A 17404-nucleotide genomic window follows, 5' to 3' on the forward strand; every position below is an offset into this window, starting at 1 on the left:
AGTTAAAGCACGTTTAAAAGTTGACTATATCAATATTTGACAGATCTATTACTTTCCCATAAGAAGCTGACCACAAATGAAGTTTAATTCATCCAGAAGAATGCAATGCAGTAGAATTGTGTGTTTCGTTTGTTTCCACATTTTATGTAAAATGATATTTTTTACAGGATTTGGGTTGTTACAAAAGGTCATTCTAAAGGACATCTTGAATATTTTATAAAATTACTACAAATGTTTTTGAAAACTTAGTCTGTATTCATAAACCTTGAATTTCCATGGATATCACGCTTATTAAGGTTCATTTTCTCTTTAGTAACAATTTTAATGGGATTTCTAGAATGCTTAAATTTTTTTTGGTTTTTGGTCTACTGTCATCATGAAAGCTTCAAATTATATGGCATCATCAAGTCCTGTAATTAGTTAAGTGATGGGAGCCAATGACAAAGCTAATCCTCCCTTCCAATCTTAAGAAAACAGTGTCATACGTATTCAAATTCTACAGTAAAAGCTTCAGTATTGTCAAATACAATTTAGTCCTAATTAAGTCCATTCAAATCACAGAACTTGCCATCTCTTTGTTTCCAAATTCTATCAAAATAACATTTCCCCCTGTCTGCCCCATATCATCAGAAACTCCACAAAAAACAAACTGTCTAGTAGAAACTATGAGTATATTAGAAATTGGTAAGGGGGGTGGGGGGTGGGAGATGAGGGTAAGGGGGATCAAATATATGGTGATGGAAGGAGAACTGACTCTGGGTGGTGAACACACAGTGGGATTTATAGATGATGTAATACAGAATTGTACACCTGAAATCTATGTAATTTTACTAACAATTGTCACCCCAATAAATTTAAAAAAAAAAAAAAAAGAAATTGCAAATCTTGAAAAGCAGTCTACAAAAATGGAAAGCATGTGACCATTAAAATTAGATGCGGTGGGTTCCAATCTTGGCTTCTATGTTCACTAGCTGTTTCTTTTGGGAGAAGTTTCCAAATCTTTTCATTGTAACAAACTGATGGTCAAATGAAATAATGTTAACTACACACCCCAAAATATGATGTTAATTTTTCCTATACATATGCTTATTTTCAATTTTATATTTATGTTCTTGTGTCTTAAAAACCTTAAATTTATGTTGAGAGTTCCAGCTAACACCATGTCAAGTTAATAGTTTGTGAATGAAATTAAGCAGAGTATGCTATGTTAACTTTTAATGATAGGTTGAAATGTCATGTGGGCTACTTTGTTTTTAATTCCTAGCTAGCTCCTTTGAATAGTTACTGCCACTTACAAAACAAATATATTTTTAGGCTACCTTCTTTTGGTAAATATGTGTCCAGTAATTAGAAACAACTTCCATATTAACTGAAATATAATAGTATTAGGAAGCTTTTGCTGTGATACAGTTCTGTGATATTTAAACAGCTAAATGTTTTATAATGCATGAAAATTAGTTCTGCAGTTGAGGAATGCCTCTGCTGTTCTGCATTACATGGTTTATTCTATGTCTTTAGAGAAGCACCTCTTAATTTTTAGTAGTTCGGGTGGTGACAAGAGGCCTTGGTGGTGGTCATTCTTCCTATGGGGGTTTGGAAGTAGAAAGAGAAAGTTACTCATTCTTTATATGGATGCTCAAATAATTCATCTCATTGTGGCCTCCCATCTCTTCCCTGCACCCTGTCACACCTGACCTTTCTGGGTACTAAGCCTATGCAGAGTTTCATACAAAGGTGTGACAATTAAGTTCACAAACTTGTTGCAACAATTTTGCTAACCTGTTTTGCTATCAGAGGGCTTATTTATTATGAATTTGTACCAACTGAACAAACAGTTAACCAAGTTTACTATTTGGAAGTGCTGAAAAGGCTGCGTGAAAAAGTTAGATGACCTGAACTTTTCGCCAACAATTCCTGACTCCTGCATCACGACAATGCACCAGCTCACACGGCACTGTCTGTGAGGGAGTTTTTAGCTAGTAAACAAATCACTGTATTGGAACACCCTCCCTACTCACCTGATCTGGCCCCCAATGACTACTGTCTTTACCCAAAGATAAAGGAAATATTGAAAGAAGATGTTTTCATGACATTCAGGACATCAAGTGTAATAGGATGACAGCTCTGATGGCCATTCCAGAAAAAGAGTTCCAAAATTGCTTTGAAGGGTGGACTAGGTGCTGGCATCAGTGCATAGCTTCCCAAGGGGAGTATTTTGAAGGTGACCATAATGATATTCAGCAATGAGGTATGTAGCACTTTGTCTAGGATGATGAGTTCACGAACTTAATTGTTATACACCATCATAGCTTCCTTCATGGCTGGAATTCATTCTACGATAGCCCAGGGAGAAACATCCTCCACCATTTCATCAATCCCCATGTTACAAAAGCTTTCTGTTTACCAGAAAATTGAAGTCTCTAGTCCAAATCAGGCTTGAACTATAGGTCATAAAACTACTTTTAATAAATGGTTATCATAGGGCAGTGTTTCTCAACCTCAGCACTATTGATATCTGGGACCAGATAATGCTTGTGAGGGGCTTTCCTGTGCATTGTAGGAAGTGAAGCAGCATCCCTTGTCAAGAAGCACCCCCCCACACACACACACCAGTTGTGGCAACCCCAGTTGAAAACCACTGTCAGAGACCCATACCAGGGAGTAATTGTGCCAGATTCTGTATCATGAAGAAAAAGTCAAGGAGTGTATATACCTTTTACATCGAAGTACAATATAACTAAACCAACCCAATATAAACTGGAAGACTATTAAATTATATTACACTATACTGTGGAAATGTAATGTCTTACTGTGATATTCAAGCCAAGTAGGGAATTTAAAAATTTCTAACTTTCAGCAATAACATGGGGTCTTTTGTCTATTCCACAATTTTCCTTTAATAAGCATTTCCAAATAGCCTGGGATTTATCATTTTCATTTCTTGAAGACCTTTTATCTACTAATAGAAAAAGAAAAAATGATGCGCTATGATAATTTTGCTTACTTTCTGATTGCTAGGAAAGAGATATTTTGCCTCACAAGACATATAATTTCTTGGAATTGACTGTTGTCCCTAGAAGCTAATTGGTGACCATTAATTTTTTTCCGTTGCCTGTCAACAGAAGTGAAAACAGTAGTTGGCATACTCACCTACTTGATTATAGCTATTATATCAATCAGCATCCTTTTCCTAGGGTTCGTCACCATTTATCTAGATAATTATGCATTGTTTCATTTTTCTCGCCATTTGTTTTTGGCTTTGACTACACACAAATTTATTTAAATGGTTGAAATCTGGCATACAGCCAGTTAGAATTCATCCCCACAACATTTAGCCAATATCCACTGCAGCAATTGCTTTAAAAATAAAAATTTAAAAATACTCAACCACCTTTATTTATTCTGTCTACCTACACTCGCTTTTCTTTGCCCTACAAATTTTTCTCAGCTCATGCGGTCAGAATTAGTGTGCAGTGGGTGACTGAATGAGTTATGGGATCAGCCATGAGTCTGGGTACAGCAAGCAGGGCTGCAGATAATGGAAACTGGGGCTTAAGAGACAACTAGAGAGGTGGCAAGTGAATAGAGAACCTGAGCCCTAACAAGAGCCTCACGTTAACTTTTCCTATAATATTCTTGAGTGATTCTACTTTAAACCAGTTATTCAATGAGTATAATCTTTTCATTGTTTATGTTACTTGGAAGGTTGATCAAGCTATTGGAATGTGATTAAATATAAATTCCATCCCTCCTATGTTAGAGCAGTACTTCATCATAAATATTATTTAAATAAGAAAAATTAAATTAAACATGATGATATTAAATTTTCCAATTGAATATGCTCCACATATCATTGAACCAAGGGAGTGCTGGAGAATTATTCTTAATCTCTTGGCTAAGCCTGGCCCTGATTCTATTAGTCAAAAATAAGTTTGGGAGTATTACACATATTTTAAATTATGAATGATGTTAAAGCAAAATATAGTAGAGGTTAGCCAAAGTTTATGTCATGATAAATGAATATGGCATTTGCCTGAAATATGAAACTTTTTTAGACCATTTTCTCGGTCCTTTGGGGGACCAGGAGAAGATGAGTTGTCCTTCAGTGGCTCAATGTTTCAAAATATAAATCAGTGATTTATAGTAAAATTCTCTAGCCTCTATGGATAAAAGGAGGTGGTTGAATTGATTTATAAAAACTTATCCTTTGATTCCTAGTACTCCATACAGTTTCCCCTCTTGCTCTGCCCTCCCATGTCATTAAATGGCACTGCCATTCACGTATTTATCAAGCCCACACCTGGGGATCCCCTTTAACTCCTGGATTTTTATTTACATTTCACATCAAGTCTATCAGTACATTTTGTTACTTCTACCTACCAAATACACACTTAAAGGAAAATAAGCTACCATTTCCACCACCAGTACCAATGTCTCCTCAGTTTGCAGTGGACTGCTTTAGTATCCTCCTTCCTGGCCTTTCTGTCTCCAAAGGAATCCCTTCTCCTAGAGTTAGACACCAGGGTGCCAAAGGTATACTTTTGGCATTTAAACACTACCAAAGGCTCTCTCCAAAACTCTCCAGGGCGTTCCCATTATCTTTAGAATTAAAACCCAATTCTTTTCAATATTCTACAAGGTCTTGCCTGAATTGGCCCATGGCTGTCTCTGAACTCATTGCCACTCTTTCCCTACAACAGCATAGCTATAATGACCTTTGCTAACCCTCAAACCTGCCAAGTGGATTCCCATCTCAGGGCCTTTACACTTGTCCTTCCCTCCGCCTGCCATAATCTTCCATTGGCTATTCACATGCCTGGTTTCCTCCCTTCACATAGATCTGTTTCAAATGATCTTTACAGCTCACTTTCCTGACATTCCTCTCTAAAAGAGCACCTGCATTGGTCTCTTCCTCTTTTAGCTGCTTTATTTTTTGACAGTACATATAATCACCTGATGTTATATTATGCATGTGTTCATCTCTATGGATATTTTCCATTACCCTCTCTGGAATGTAGGCTCTATGAGAGCAAGAATTTTGTCTGTCTGGTTTATTGTTATACCCTCTAGTAACTAGAAAAAATGCCTAGCAAAGAGGAGATGCTTTAAAAATATTTGTAGAATGAATGAATGAATATATTTGTTTTACTTGCATTATAAGCAGTACTTATCAATCTAAATGAATCAAATGTAAGTATTAAAGCTAGCCAAATGAATTTTGATTTTCCTGAATACATGCCTTTTGATAGACATAATAACAGTTATGTCCTTAGGAGTATTTGCTCTGTTGCTTTATTTTACTTTTTTATTTTATTTTATTTTATTTTATTATTTTATTTTATTGCTCTGTTGCTTTGACATGGCTCATAGATCAGGGTTATCTTGTATATGGTGCTAGTTTGTTCATAAACTGCTCTTCTCCCTGTACTTTCTGGTCAGTTGCTGTGCCCCTCCCCACCCTCTCTGAGGCTTCTGAGACTCCACGACTGTGCTGTGAGTCACCATAATTATTTGCAACAGAAAGGAGAAATATTGCCAATACCAGTGTACTAGAGATAAGTGAAAAATAAAGCACCCTTTTCCCCAAAATGACTTCACTTAGTATATGTTGATATTTTCTCCTGTTCATTCACTTTTTTTCTCCAAGCACCATGAGATTGTGTTTACTTGCTATAGCTCTCATAAGTGCATGCTCCAATATTAGAAACTAATGTTAAAACATTGCAGGCCAAAGAAAGCAGAACTGAAACCTCACTCTGAGTCACTGAAGCTCTATGGGTAATCCACATTCCCTTGAATTGCTGGGAAAATAGGCCATTGTCAACTCTTTTAAGTTAAAAAAACATACACACAGACAACAACACAAACAAAAAAACCCATTGTAAAATGGATCATGTTGGTGGGATTGCCACAAAGCATGCTTTAATGTCAGCTGTATAAATCTGTGAATACTGTTTTGTGACCAGATTTAGTTGGTCCATTTCAATGGGGTCATAAGGAAATTACCTCTGAGTATAGTACAGCACTCATCATAATGCATCATATATATGAGGTCAAACAATTGCATTCGTGAATTTATCCTAGAAAAAGTGCTACATACCTCATTGCTGAACATCACTATGGCCACCTTCGAAGTACTCCCCTTGGGAAACTTTGCACTGACGCCCGCGCCTAGACCACCCTTCAAAACAGTTTTGGAACTCTTTTTCTGGGATGGCCATCAGAGCTGTCATCGTATTACCCCTGATGTCCTGAATGTCATCACAATGTCCTCCTGTCAATATTCCCTTTGTCTTTGGGTAAAGAGTCATTGGGGGCCAGATCAAGTGAGTAGGGACAGTGTTCCAATACAGTTATTTGTATGCTCTCATTTAATACATTCTTATGTCTTACATTTCTTATATTCCATGTCTTATTTATCTTTTTGATTTCTAATATAGTACTTACTATTTGTAAGTACTTTATAAATGCTCTTGAAATTGAATTATGGAGTTATTTATGTAGGTTGTAAGCTCTGTGGGCATTAAAACTCAATTTTACTTATTTTTCAGTCCTTTACAGTCCTAGTACAGTGCTTGCATGTCAAAAGTCTTCAAAATGTTTTTTGTTTAATTGTGTTCTTGAAAATAGATCAGTTTTCCTACTGTGGAAACTAATGTAGGAAATATTAATGATTCTTAAATTCAGGAGCTAAATGCCTTTGAACCTTTAGTTAAACTTTCAGTTCATTATTTTACAAACAATGTCATTTTTCTTATCAGCGCATATATATATATATATATATATATATATATATATATATATATATATATATATATATGGTTGTTGCAAGAGTAATTGCGGTTTAAAAGGTTAAAAATAAACGCAAAGATTTCAGTCTTTAGATTGCCGAGTACTATTTGATCACGTATATGTTTCACCTCCTCTTTGTCCAATTGTCTATCAATAGGTGAATTGATTATTTTTAGTTAAAATTTTGTGTGAAATTTTGATGTATAACATAAATAAAAGCAGAGCTACTTTTGTCAGAGAGGCAGCACAACAAAGAGTGAGTCAAGCCCTGTGAACCACCCCTTATCTCTTTCTTAACTTCACCTGCCCAGAAGGGAACTGGAAATCATAGGGCTTTAGGGAACAAATTTTTAAAAAATCAAAAAATGCAATAAGTATGTAATTTTCTCTGGCTCTAACATTCTAACATTCTCTTGCTAACTTGGAGTTGTCACATGAGAATAATGTGAAAGGTCTTAAGGATGTAATATTATGCCATGGGCATGGGTGGGGGGGTTCAGGTGGAGAATCACACAACCATTTTATAATTCTGAATGAATGTGCTGCATATAGATTTTATTATCTTTCTCTAGAGGTCTTTTTTCTACTATTTATTTTTATTAGTTTCAGGTGTACAAAGCAACGTAAAAGTTAGACATTTAAACCCCTCATAAAGTGATAAACCACCCCCCAAGCTACTACCCCTTTGCCATCTTATATGGCTGTTACAATACCATTGATTACGGTGTCTTCCCTATGTTGTTCTCCACATCGCGTGACTATATATACCTATATATTTAGTTATAGTTGACATTCAATATTATTCTACTTCAGCTCTTTAGGTGTGTAGTGCATTGGTTAGGCATCTACACAGTCTGTGGCATGATCCCCCTGATAAGACCAGTGCCCATCACATACTTTACATGATCTTTACAACATTGTTGATTATATTCCCCATACTGTATTAACTATCAATTTGTATTTCTTAATGCCTTCACCTTTTTCACCCTGCCCCCAACCCCATTCCCATCTATCACCCTGATAGATCTAGTACCTATCTGGCACCATACCTAGTTATTACAATATTATTGACTATATTCCTTATGCTATACCCTACATCCCCAGGACTACTGTATAACAACCAATTTATACTTCTTAATTTCTTCCCCTTTCACCAATCCATAATTCCCATCCCATCTTAAAGAAGTCCCTCTAAGATTCCTTATAATACTGATTTGGTGGTCATGAACTTCATCAGCTTTTTCTTGTCTGTGAAGCTCCGTATCTGTCCTTCAATTCTAAATGACAGCCTTGCTGGGTAGAGCAATCTTAATTGTATGTCATTGCTTTTCATCACATGGAATATTTTGTGCCAATCCCTTCTGGCCTGCAAAGTTTCTGTTGAGAAATCAGCTGACAGTCTTACAAGGAGCTCCCTTGTAGGTAACTAACTGCTTTTCACTTGCTGCCTTTAAGATTCTCTTTGTATTTAACCTCTGACATTTTCATTATGATGTGTATTGGTGTGGGCATTTTTGGGGTCATCTTGTTTGGGACTATCTGCATTTCCTGGGCTTGTGTGTCTATTTCCTTCACCAGGTTAGGAAAGTTTTCAGTCATTCTTTCTTCAAATAGGTTTCAATTCCTTGCACTCTCTCGACTCTTTCTGGTACCCCTACGATGCAAATGTTGGTATACTTGATGCTGTCCCAGAGACCTCTTAAACTCTCCTCACTTTTTTTGGATTCTTTTTTCTTTTTGTTGTTCTGGTTGGGTGTTTTCTGCTACCTTATTTTCTACATCACTGGTTGGATCCTCTGCTTCATCTAATCTCTGTTGATTCCCTGTAATATATTCTTTGTTTCCATTATTATATCCTTTATTTCTGACTCATTCTTTCTTGTGGTTTCTATCTCCATGTTTATGCTTCCTATCTCTCTGCTGAAGTTCTCTGTGAGATCACTGATCATTCTTATAACCAGTGTTTGGAACTATTCATCTGATAGATTGCTTGTCTCTGTGTTGCTTAGTTCTTTTTCTGGAGCTTTGTTCTGTTCTTTTATTTGGGACATGTTTCTTTGTCTCCCCATTTTGGCTGCCTCCCTGTGTTTGTTTCTATGTATTAGGTAGGGCTGCTATGTCTTCTGGTCTTAGTAGAGTGGCCTTATTTAGTAGGTGTGCTGTGAGATTCAGTGGCACAGTTTTTCTGGTCACCTGAGTCACGCACTCCAGGTGTGTCCCTTGTGTGGGTTGTGTGTGCCCTCCTCTTGTAGTTGAGCCTTGGTTGATAACTGCACATCAATGTGAGGGACTGACCCTTGGGCTCACTGGTTGTGAGGACTGGCCTTGACTACAGTGGAAGAGTTATTGTGCAGGGGCTGATCCTACAGAGCAGGATCTGCCTCAGCAGGACTCTGGTGCCTGCCCAACCCGCCCCTTGGCTGTGTCCTACTTGGAGTTGGCGCGGTGATGCTCCAGCTTGTTTTGAAGCTGGCCACTGGGAGCGCCAGCCCCAGGATCACCTTGGGGGGGATCCGCTGTAGGTCTACTTTCAGCCCCCAGTCTGTGCCCCACCTGGGGCCACCCAGTGGGAGCCAGAAAGAAATCCACAGATGTCTGCCACCTGTGCTGTGCTTAAAACGTGCCTTGAGAGGTCAAGCCATGAAACAAGGCTGGCTGCCACTAGTGCCAGTTTAGGGCTGCTCAGCCAGAGGTATGGGACAAGCTTAAGCCAGATGCTGCTTGTCTGGGTTCTGCGAACCTTTGAGAGGCCCTCAGAAAGTCTGCAGCTTGAGCCAAAGCAGGCGGTCTGCACGAAAAAGCCACTGAAAGCAGCCTGGGTGTGCCTGAAAGTTGGGTGGGGCCAGGTCGCTAATCACCAGGGCGTGGGGAATTAATGGTGGAAACTCAGAAATGGCGGCCACCAGTGTTCACCCGCCATGAAGCGGGAGGGCTCAGCAAAGAAACAATGGCCTCTGGGAGCTCCTCTGTTCAGGAGAAAGCCTTGTCTCCAGCCCCTGTCCCAAGCCAGACAACTCAGTTCCCCACCATATGTCTCTGCCACCTTTTCAGCTCCTGCCCTAGTGTTGGAGCTCAGAACAAGTATTTCTGTTGGTGGGTAAGTGTGGGAACAGAGCCCCAGAAAGCAGTTTCCAGGCTCTCGGCCTCACATAGAAAGGTGCTGGCTCAGGTAGTAAATGGCCATCAACTGTGTTTGGATGGCCATCAGCTGTGGCTAGTTGGCTGTCAGCTGTAACCAGTGAGCCATTGGCCACTAATATAACTGCTGTGGCTACGCTAGCAGAAAATGGGGTCTAGCAAGAAGATGGTGGCTGAGCCTGCAAGCTGCACAGTGAGGGTTGCGAACAGTGTGGCTCCTGCTTCCTCTGTCTCCAACCCAGCCGCCAGCGAGAGTATAGTAGTATGACTCCCCTATCTATGGCTCCGTGGGTGTTCCTTTTTGGCCTCACCACATCCTGCGTTCTTATGTGGGGAGTGGGAGCAGAGACCCTGCATGACACCCCGCGTTACAGTAAGTCTGAGTGCAATCCCTTCTAGAGGAGCGCCTGTACTCAGCTTCACTCAGTGACAATCTCTGCTGTTTTTCACAATAAAAAAATATGGGGACTTCTCTCCCCAGCTCTGGAACCCTGGGCTGTGGTGGGGCTGTGATCTCTTACTCCTTTCAAGGATGGTGGGACCTCCACAGCTGAAATAGCCCTCCCAGTCTTTAATGGTCACACGTGGGTGTGGGACCGGCCCGTTTTGCATCTCTGACCTTCCTACCAGTCTGGAGGTGGCTTCTTCTGCAAGTTCTTAGTTGAAAGACTTAAGTTCAGCTTGATTTTAGGCAATTCTCAATAATGGTTGTTTTGTAGATCAGTTGTAATTTTGATGTGGTTGTGAGAGAAGGTAAACCCAGCAATTACCTATTGTGCCATCTTGGTTGTCCTTCCAGGTCTTTTCTCTTTTGATAAATTATTAGTGTCAGATGTGTTTGAACAGGAACATTTCTCTCAGCTGCTTTCTATAACAAAGTGTAAAGTTGTCTACTTGTAACTGCATTACCAGAAGATTTTATAAACTGAGGTAATTTACTGAGTATACCTGTTATTTTGATACCATAGTTCCTTTTGAAGTTTACTGAAATCATTTGATAACCACAGCCTAACAAATGTGGCTTTTTGATCTATTAATGGTGAACTATTTTGCCAACATTTAATGAATAATTCTACCTATTTAGCTGGTTAGGAGAATACAAATCTGTTAGGATCACAGTAGACAAGAAACAAGAGTATTTGAGCTTAATCAGATTGATGTCAAATCTTTGAGAAGAATTTCAAAGCAATTGATATCCTATTACTCCAACTTTTCTTTCCTTTTCATTCCTATCCCTGTGTTAAATATTAACAGAGGTGAATGTATAATGCATTCAATTAGTTATGAACAAAAGCAATTGATCCAGTGTGTGGTTGGTCTTCCAAACCAGGACTCTTACATCTCACCTCTGTTTTTCTGAGATGTGCTGCCTCATCTGTTTGCACTGACTGTTTTCTGTTAAAGAGAGATGGGGGTGAGCCACTGAGGCCAATTGAATTCTTGAATCCTCTGGTGGTGAGGAAATGTGGCCAACTCCTGGCACTGCTGACTAGATTAGCCTTTCAGTTATCAACCAAACTGGCATGTACTCCTGGCAAGGAAGGAAGAAAGCTCTCAAAGCAGAACATTTAGTCCAGCAACCCTTAATTGATCATTTTTGTACTTCTACAGAGTGGAAGTTGCAGTGACAGATTTCAAGGGACCTGGGAAATTTGATCAGAGAGGGTGGGGAGAGAGACTTAATGAAGGAGAACTGGCTATTTGTCTGAAGTCCACATAGTCTAGTTTAGCTAGAAATGATGTATGCAGTGAGAAACCTATCTTCGAGACGCTTAGTAGTAAACTTTAGATCTGTAAAATTAATGAGAGCACAGAGTAGAAATGTATGGAACCTTAAAAATCAAAGTGAGCATATCATGCAAATTAGAAATAAATGCTATAAAATGTAATATATAATAGTAATAAGAGGTTTTTGACTAATTAAAAGTATCATTTAAAATATGATCTTGGTGAATACTTAATGCGTGTTTGAGTATGCAGCTTATACTGGTACAAATTATTACCATATTGCCTCCCCATTTATTACGTGTGTAAGAATTAATCTAATTACTAAGTTAGGGGTTTTCAGGGAATGTGATCCAGGGTTTGGAAACTAGGAATGGGATTAAGAAGAATGAGACAACATTATGCCCCAAAATCATTGAAATGCATGATCCATATATCATGAGTAGCTTTAATTAACACAGAGCAAATGTAAGGTACCCTTTCAAAAGGAAATAAAGGTGCAAATTGAAAAGAGTTGGTGAAGCAGTCATATGTTCTTATGCAGTCTCATGTGATTGTCAATTTGGAAGTGTTCTATTTGACTCATGTACAATCTAACGGCTCTTCACCTCGCCTGAAGGTACTACCTGCAATATGTAAGTCATTACTTGGTACAGTGCTTTGATACACTACTCTGAGAATGAAAAATATTTGGGAAAATAAACTGTGTTCTACCCTTCAGTTCATGCAGCATAACTATAGTCTGTATTATTATTATTGTTGTTTTTTAGCCCCGCTGACTGATAAGCCACCCAAGCTTTTGTATCCTGTGGACAGTAAACTGACAATTCAGGAGACCCAGCTGGGTAAGTAATCCCTTAACTCTAGTTAATACACTTTTTGTGATACATTCTGACAGTTAATAAGCCTAGATTGTAACCTGATGTAACACTCTGAGCTAAGCCCATGTGTATTAGGGAGCAAAATTAGAAAATACCAGCAAACATGGCTTATTCCATCCCCCGCAGTGCATGCATTAAGGCTAAGCTGGACATAGGGATGTAAAAACTCATGTGTCATTTAGATGGTTGCTGGGAAATTAAATGGGCTGAAGGGTTTTTTGATGGTATTATATTGTCGTTTTATAAGGCTCAAATTGGCTTTAAAACAGGCAATATGGAACTATTTGACTTATAATATCTATTACTATTAATACACTAAAATACAATTTTTGAAAATCAGGGGAAAGGGTGCAGATTCATAAAAGTAAATGTTACCATTACAGTTAAAAATCACTTTTTATCTAATCAAATATAATGAACATTATGCTAGTGAAGTTATGGATAATATATTAATAAAATGTGAGCAAGTGGCTTTGGATTAAATGTCCAATAGGTATGGGATATAAGAACGCAGATAGAATATAATTTGATAAAAATATGCAGTTGTCCACAAATCAGAATTCTAACATATTTAAGTCAGAGTTAAATCTAGAATTTCTGAGTTGGATTTATCTATATTCAGTTATACCAAATTATGAAAAAATTTTCCCTTAATTATAAGTATCTATAACACATTTAATTTTATTCTAGTTTTTATTTTTATTTGAAATAGAGTATGCATGTGTATATCATAAACTTTAGCAGAAAATTGTTTGTTTCTACTGGTTTGATATAAAGGATTATCAAAAGTACAAATTTAACCATATACGTTTATTTGTTAAGGAATTTGTTTCTTACATTAACAATTTGAGAGTAGAAATGTATTTACTGTATACAACTAAAAAATAATTGGTAGCCCATCCCTTAAGTTTCCAATGTTATTATTGTTCTTGGAGTGAGAATTTGGATTAAAATTGTAAATCATCTTCAAAATGAAGATTACAGATATGATAATCTTTACTAGTACCATATCCAAACTTAAAGTGTAAAAAGATATGATGGTGGTTTTAGCACCTGTAAAATTATTGTAGTCAATGGACTTTTAACATTGGAAATACATGTATTTCCTAACGTATAACTGATTTATACAACACAAAGTATTAATACGCTTCTTTGATGGTAAACACAAGCCTTTGAATTAATGCCATCTACATGGTAGTATTATAATTGTTGTTATTTTCAAACAGAAGACTACAGCAGCATTAAAGCAATGGTGTATATGAAACAAACAGATCTATTAAAATTGTATCATGCTATATTTACTCATGCTCATGTATATTGAGGTATATGAGATTTGATTGCCACTTTCTAAAAACATTTTGCAATATAAATTCTCATAAGTGGCCATGCTCATACAGACTTTTCAATAGCTTCTTGGAAGATGTAGTTCTAAGAGTTATGCAAACTTATAACATCTTGAACCAAGAAGGAGTGGTTTATGGTACCAGGTATCAGTAATGAACATAATGGAATGAAATTATCTCTTTACTTGATGACACAAAAGAGTTTTATGTTTGATGGCTGCCCATTGGGTTTCCTTATACAGAGGGTACCAAAATATATACATATACACATTTTAAGAAAGGAAAAAACTGTATTAAATTTGTAATACTCAATATATACCAATGACAAAAGATGAATACAAGTCATGTGTATATATTTTTTTAGGCACCCCTGGTATTGTCTCTGAAATTGGAATAAGTCAAATTTTTCTCTACCCCCTACTAAAATGTTTTACAAAATGAAATAAATAATTTGTAAAGCTTTCCTTTTAAAATATTACTTCTTCTTGCACAAAAATTATAAAGGCTATTCCAGACGATTTGAAAATATGAAAATTTCTATGCAGATTATAAGGTTTAACTGTATATTCATTTGAAGAAAGAAGGGTATGTCCATTATCAAAATGCTCCAGGAAATACTCTAACTCCTTTATTGTCACTGCCAAAAGGATCGTGAACTCTCTTTAAACATCAAGTAAACTAGAGACATCAACCTGGGTTTGGATTCTTTTAAACAACTTTTGTTTTGTTTTATTTTCTGATTCCAGTTCTTAGTGTATAGAATCAATCATTTAACCTTAATCCTTGAATCTTTGAGTAACAGTGATTTGAAATAACTACCTTGCTAGTGTCGTTACTGCAGTAGTATTGAAGTAAGTAAATAGCTGATCACAAAGGACAAGTGAAAATAGGAAATAATATTGAGGGCCCAAAACAAAAAGACTCAGCATGCCTAAAATATATTTGTTTTCTACAATATGTATTTTTATTTTTCACCTCCGTGGTAACTTAATTTTTGCCTTTTCCAGATTTCAAAAAGGTATCAATTTCAGCAGGCTCAAATGTGATATATCCTGTGGAAGGGGAACTGAGTGAAGAGTCATGGGTGGGAGTAGGGAGGGTGGCCAGGACCAGTGACAGGGAACCTCTAAGTGGTGCCTACTCTTAGAAGAAGATGAGACCCTCCAACAGAGTTTTATAGGCCAAGAGCTCAGGGGTCTGACTCAATCTTATCCTAAATTGAGGATTGACCTCCAAGGATTAAAAAAAAACAAACAAAAAACTACCATATGAGTTACATTATAAAACAATCATCAATAATTACACAAAGCTGAGTTTGGTACATCTGATGACCTAATTTGAACATCCTGGCTAAGTTACACACACATCCATCTGACTTTGGGAACTGTAAATCCATCAGTTTTTCCAGTTTGTTGGCCAACATATAAATCTCATTAATGATGACTTAGATAAAATCGTGAAATGCATGGATTCGTCTTCACCTCCAAATGCTCCTTTCTCTGTCACTTGCTGGCCATGCCTACCTTTCACTTTCTATATCTCTATGTCCTCCTTTTCTTCCAATCCCTTCATCTTCCCAAAACTGATAGTGATCATTTAAACTATCCCAGTGTAGACAGCAAAAGGCATAAAAAAGCAAAGTACTTAGGAAAAGAATAAAGTAGTAACTAAATTCATATGAAATATGTAAATTGGTGAGTTTGAATCTCAGTCACTATGTGGTCACAGAATAGCATTTCCATTTTAAGTGGCATGTATGTGTTACTTCTAAATGTGAAAAAAAAAGAATTTAGTCCTTTTAAAATAACTTTCAGGCATCAGCATATATATGGACAGCACTTTCTTGGGCAAAAGGCCCAGAAGTCACACTGCGCAATTCTCAAGTTCAGCCCAGGAGGTGAGCCGGACTTCACCCTTTCAGGCAGCTGTAGTTAAGGGAATCGTATGACAGACACCATTGTCATGCTGAGTTTACGCCTTGAGAATGTCAATCAGTAACGTGACCTTGTTATGGCCAGGAGCTCATTTTCAGAACCTTCCAGAATAGAGGATGTTATATTCATCATTACCAGAATTTCAAAGAGTAGAAATCCATCCCACCCTTGACCTAGTGAGGCACATATTATTTTACAAATTAGAGTTTACTGAAAATGATCATTACTCATCTAGATTTGGGTATCACTTTATATAAATTTGGGGTTTTGCTTTGAAAAATAATTATACAGGTTAATGGTAGAAATTTGGGGGGAAATACAGAAAAGAATCTTGTTTCTTACGCTTTACATTGTAAAAACATTCTGCTCCTATTAAATATTCTCAGAAAATACCCTTTTAATGGCTGCAAGATATCCAGGTGAATGTCCTATAATTTCATATTTATTGCTGGAAATTTTGATTTTTCTGAATTTCATTATTGTAAATAATGATGCAATGATCTTTACATATGTGTGTCCCCCTGACTTTATGATTATTTTAACTAACAGATTCCTAGAAGGAAAAATACTAGGTAACAAATAATAATTTTAAGTGTCTTGCTACATATTTATAGAATTCTTAGTAAAAATTGTACAAATTCTCACCAGAATAATAACTTTTAATCTTTGATAAAAATTAATAAAATAATATCTTTCTAATATAGAACTCTTGAAGGAAAAGTCACTTTCCTTCAATATCAGAATCACTTCTTCCTCCCCTCCCCCCCCTTACCTCTTTCTCTCTCTCTTCACTTGTTGAGTACAAGTGGTCTCTCTTTTGTTTAGGGTTATCCGTATTTGGAGGGTTTCAAAATCTAGCCCATTTACGTACATGTCTATGGTTGATGAAATATAGAAACCCAATTGTATGTCTATAGTGTCCATCTGTTTTCTTCTCTTGCTTATTTTAATGCTTAACTGAAAACTTCTTCTAGATTCTATGTTTCTTAATAAAATACCCAGTAATTTTGTAATGTACTCTGGGCCCAGGAAATGTCAATAAATACTAATTGATGACAAGGTGTACCTGCAACAAAGGGCACACATCACCAAAATTTTCTGCAAGAGAGGTGGCTGGTTAGCTCAGTTGGTTAGATTGTGGTGCTAATAACACCAAGGTTGCCAGTTCGATCCCCACATGGGCCACTGTGAGCTGCACCCTCCTTAAAAAAAAAAAAAAAAAAAAAAAAAAAAAAAAAAATTCTGCAAGAGCAATTAATGACCCTGAACTGAAGAAGCTGCCTGGCAGTGCTTTTATTTTCCTTTAATATTTACTTTCTTTTGATAATTTTATTAAAAAGCAAAGAGTACCTGAGCAAGTAACAAAGATTCACCAGATGTCAACATATAAAGGAAAGTGGTTGATGACATTATTGAAACCTCAAATTTTTAAACATTTGTTCTGATAAAGGGACACACATACATGTAACTTTATCCAATTTAACAACAGGCTAATTAAAACAAAATGTCACACTAGAATTTAAATATCGCACTTTGCCCTGTTACACCATATTGTCATTTGGAGAATTTTAAATTTCAAGTAGACTGAGGG

At 36.9% G+C, this 17404-nt stretch overlaps 1 protein-coding gene across 1 annotated transcript in view; it reads left to right on the forward strand.

Annotated features, from left to right (window-relative positions):
- The window catches only part of IL1RAPL1 (interleukin 1 receptor accessory protein like 1), a 1306469-nt gene that overhangs the window by 1003111 nt on the left and 285954 nt on the right, over window positions 1–17404 (forward strand). Inside the window, exon 6 of the mRNA XM_074323621.1 lies at window positions 12426–12500. Within this exon, the coding sequence (XP_074179722.1) occupies window positions 12426–12500 (75 nt within the window). The remainder of the gene's footprint in view (window positions 1–12425; window positions 12501–17404) is intronic.

Source organism: Rhinolophus sinicus, chromosome X (genome assembly GCF_036562045.2).
Source record: "Rhinolophus sinicus isolate RSC01 chromosome X, ASM3656204v1, whole genome shotgun sequence".
Taxonomy (NCBI): domain Eukaryota; kingdom Metazoa; phylum Chordata; class Mammalia; order Chiroptera; family Rhinolophidae; genus Rhinolophus; species Rhinolophus sinicus.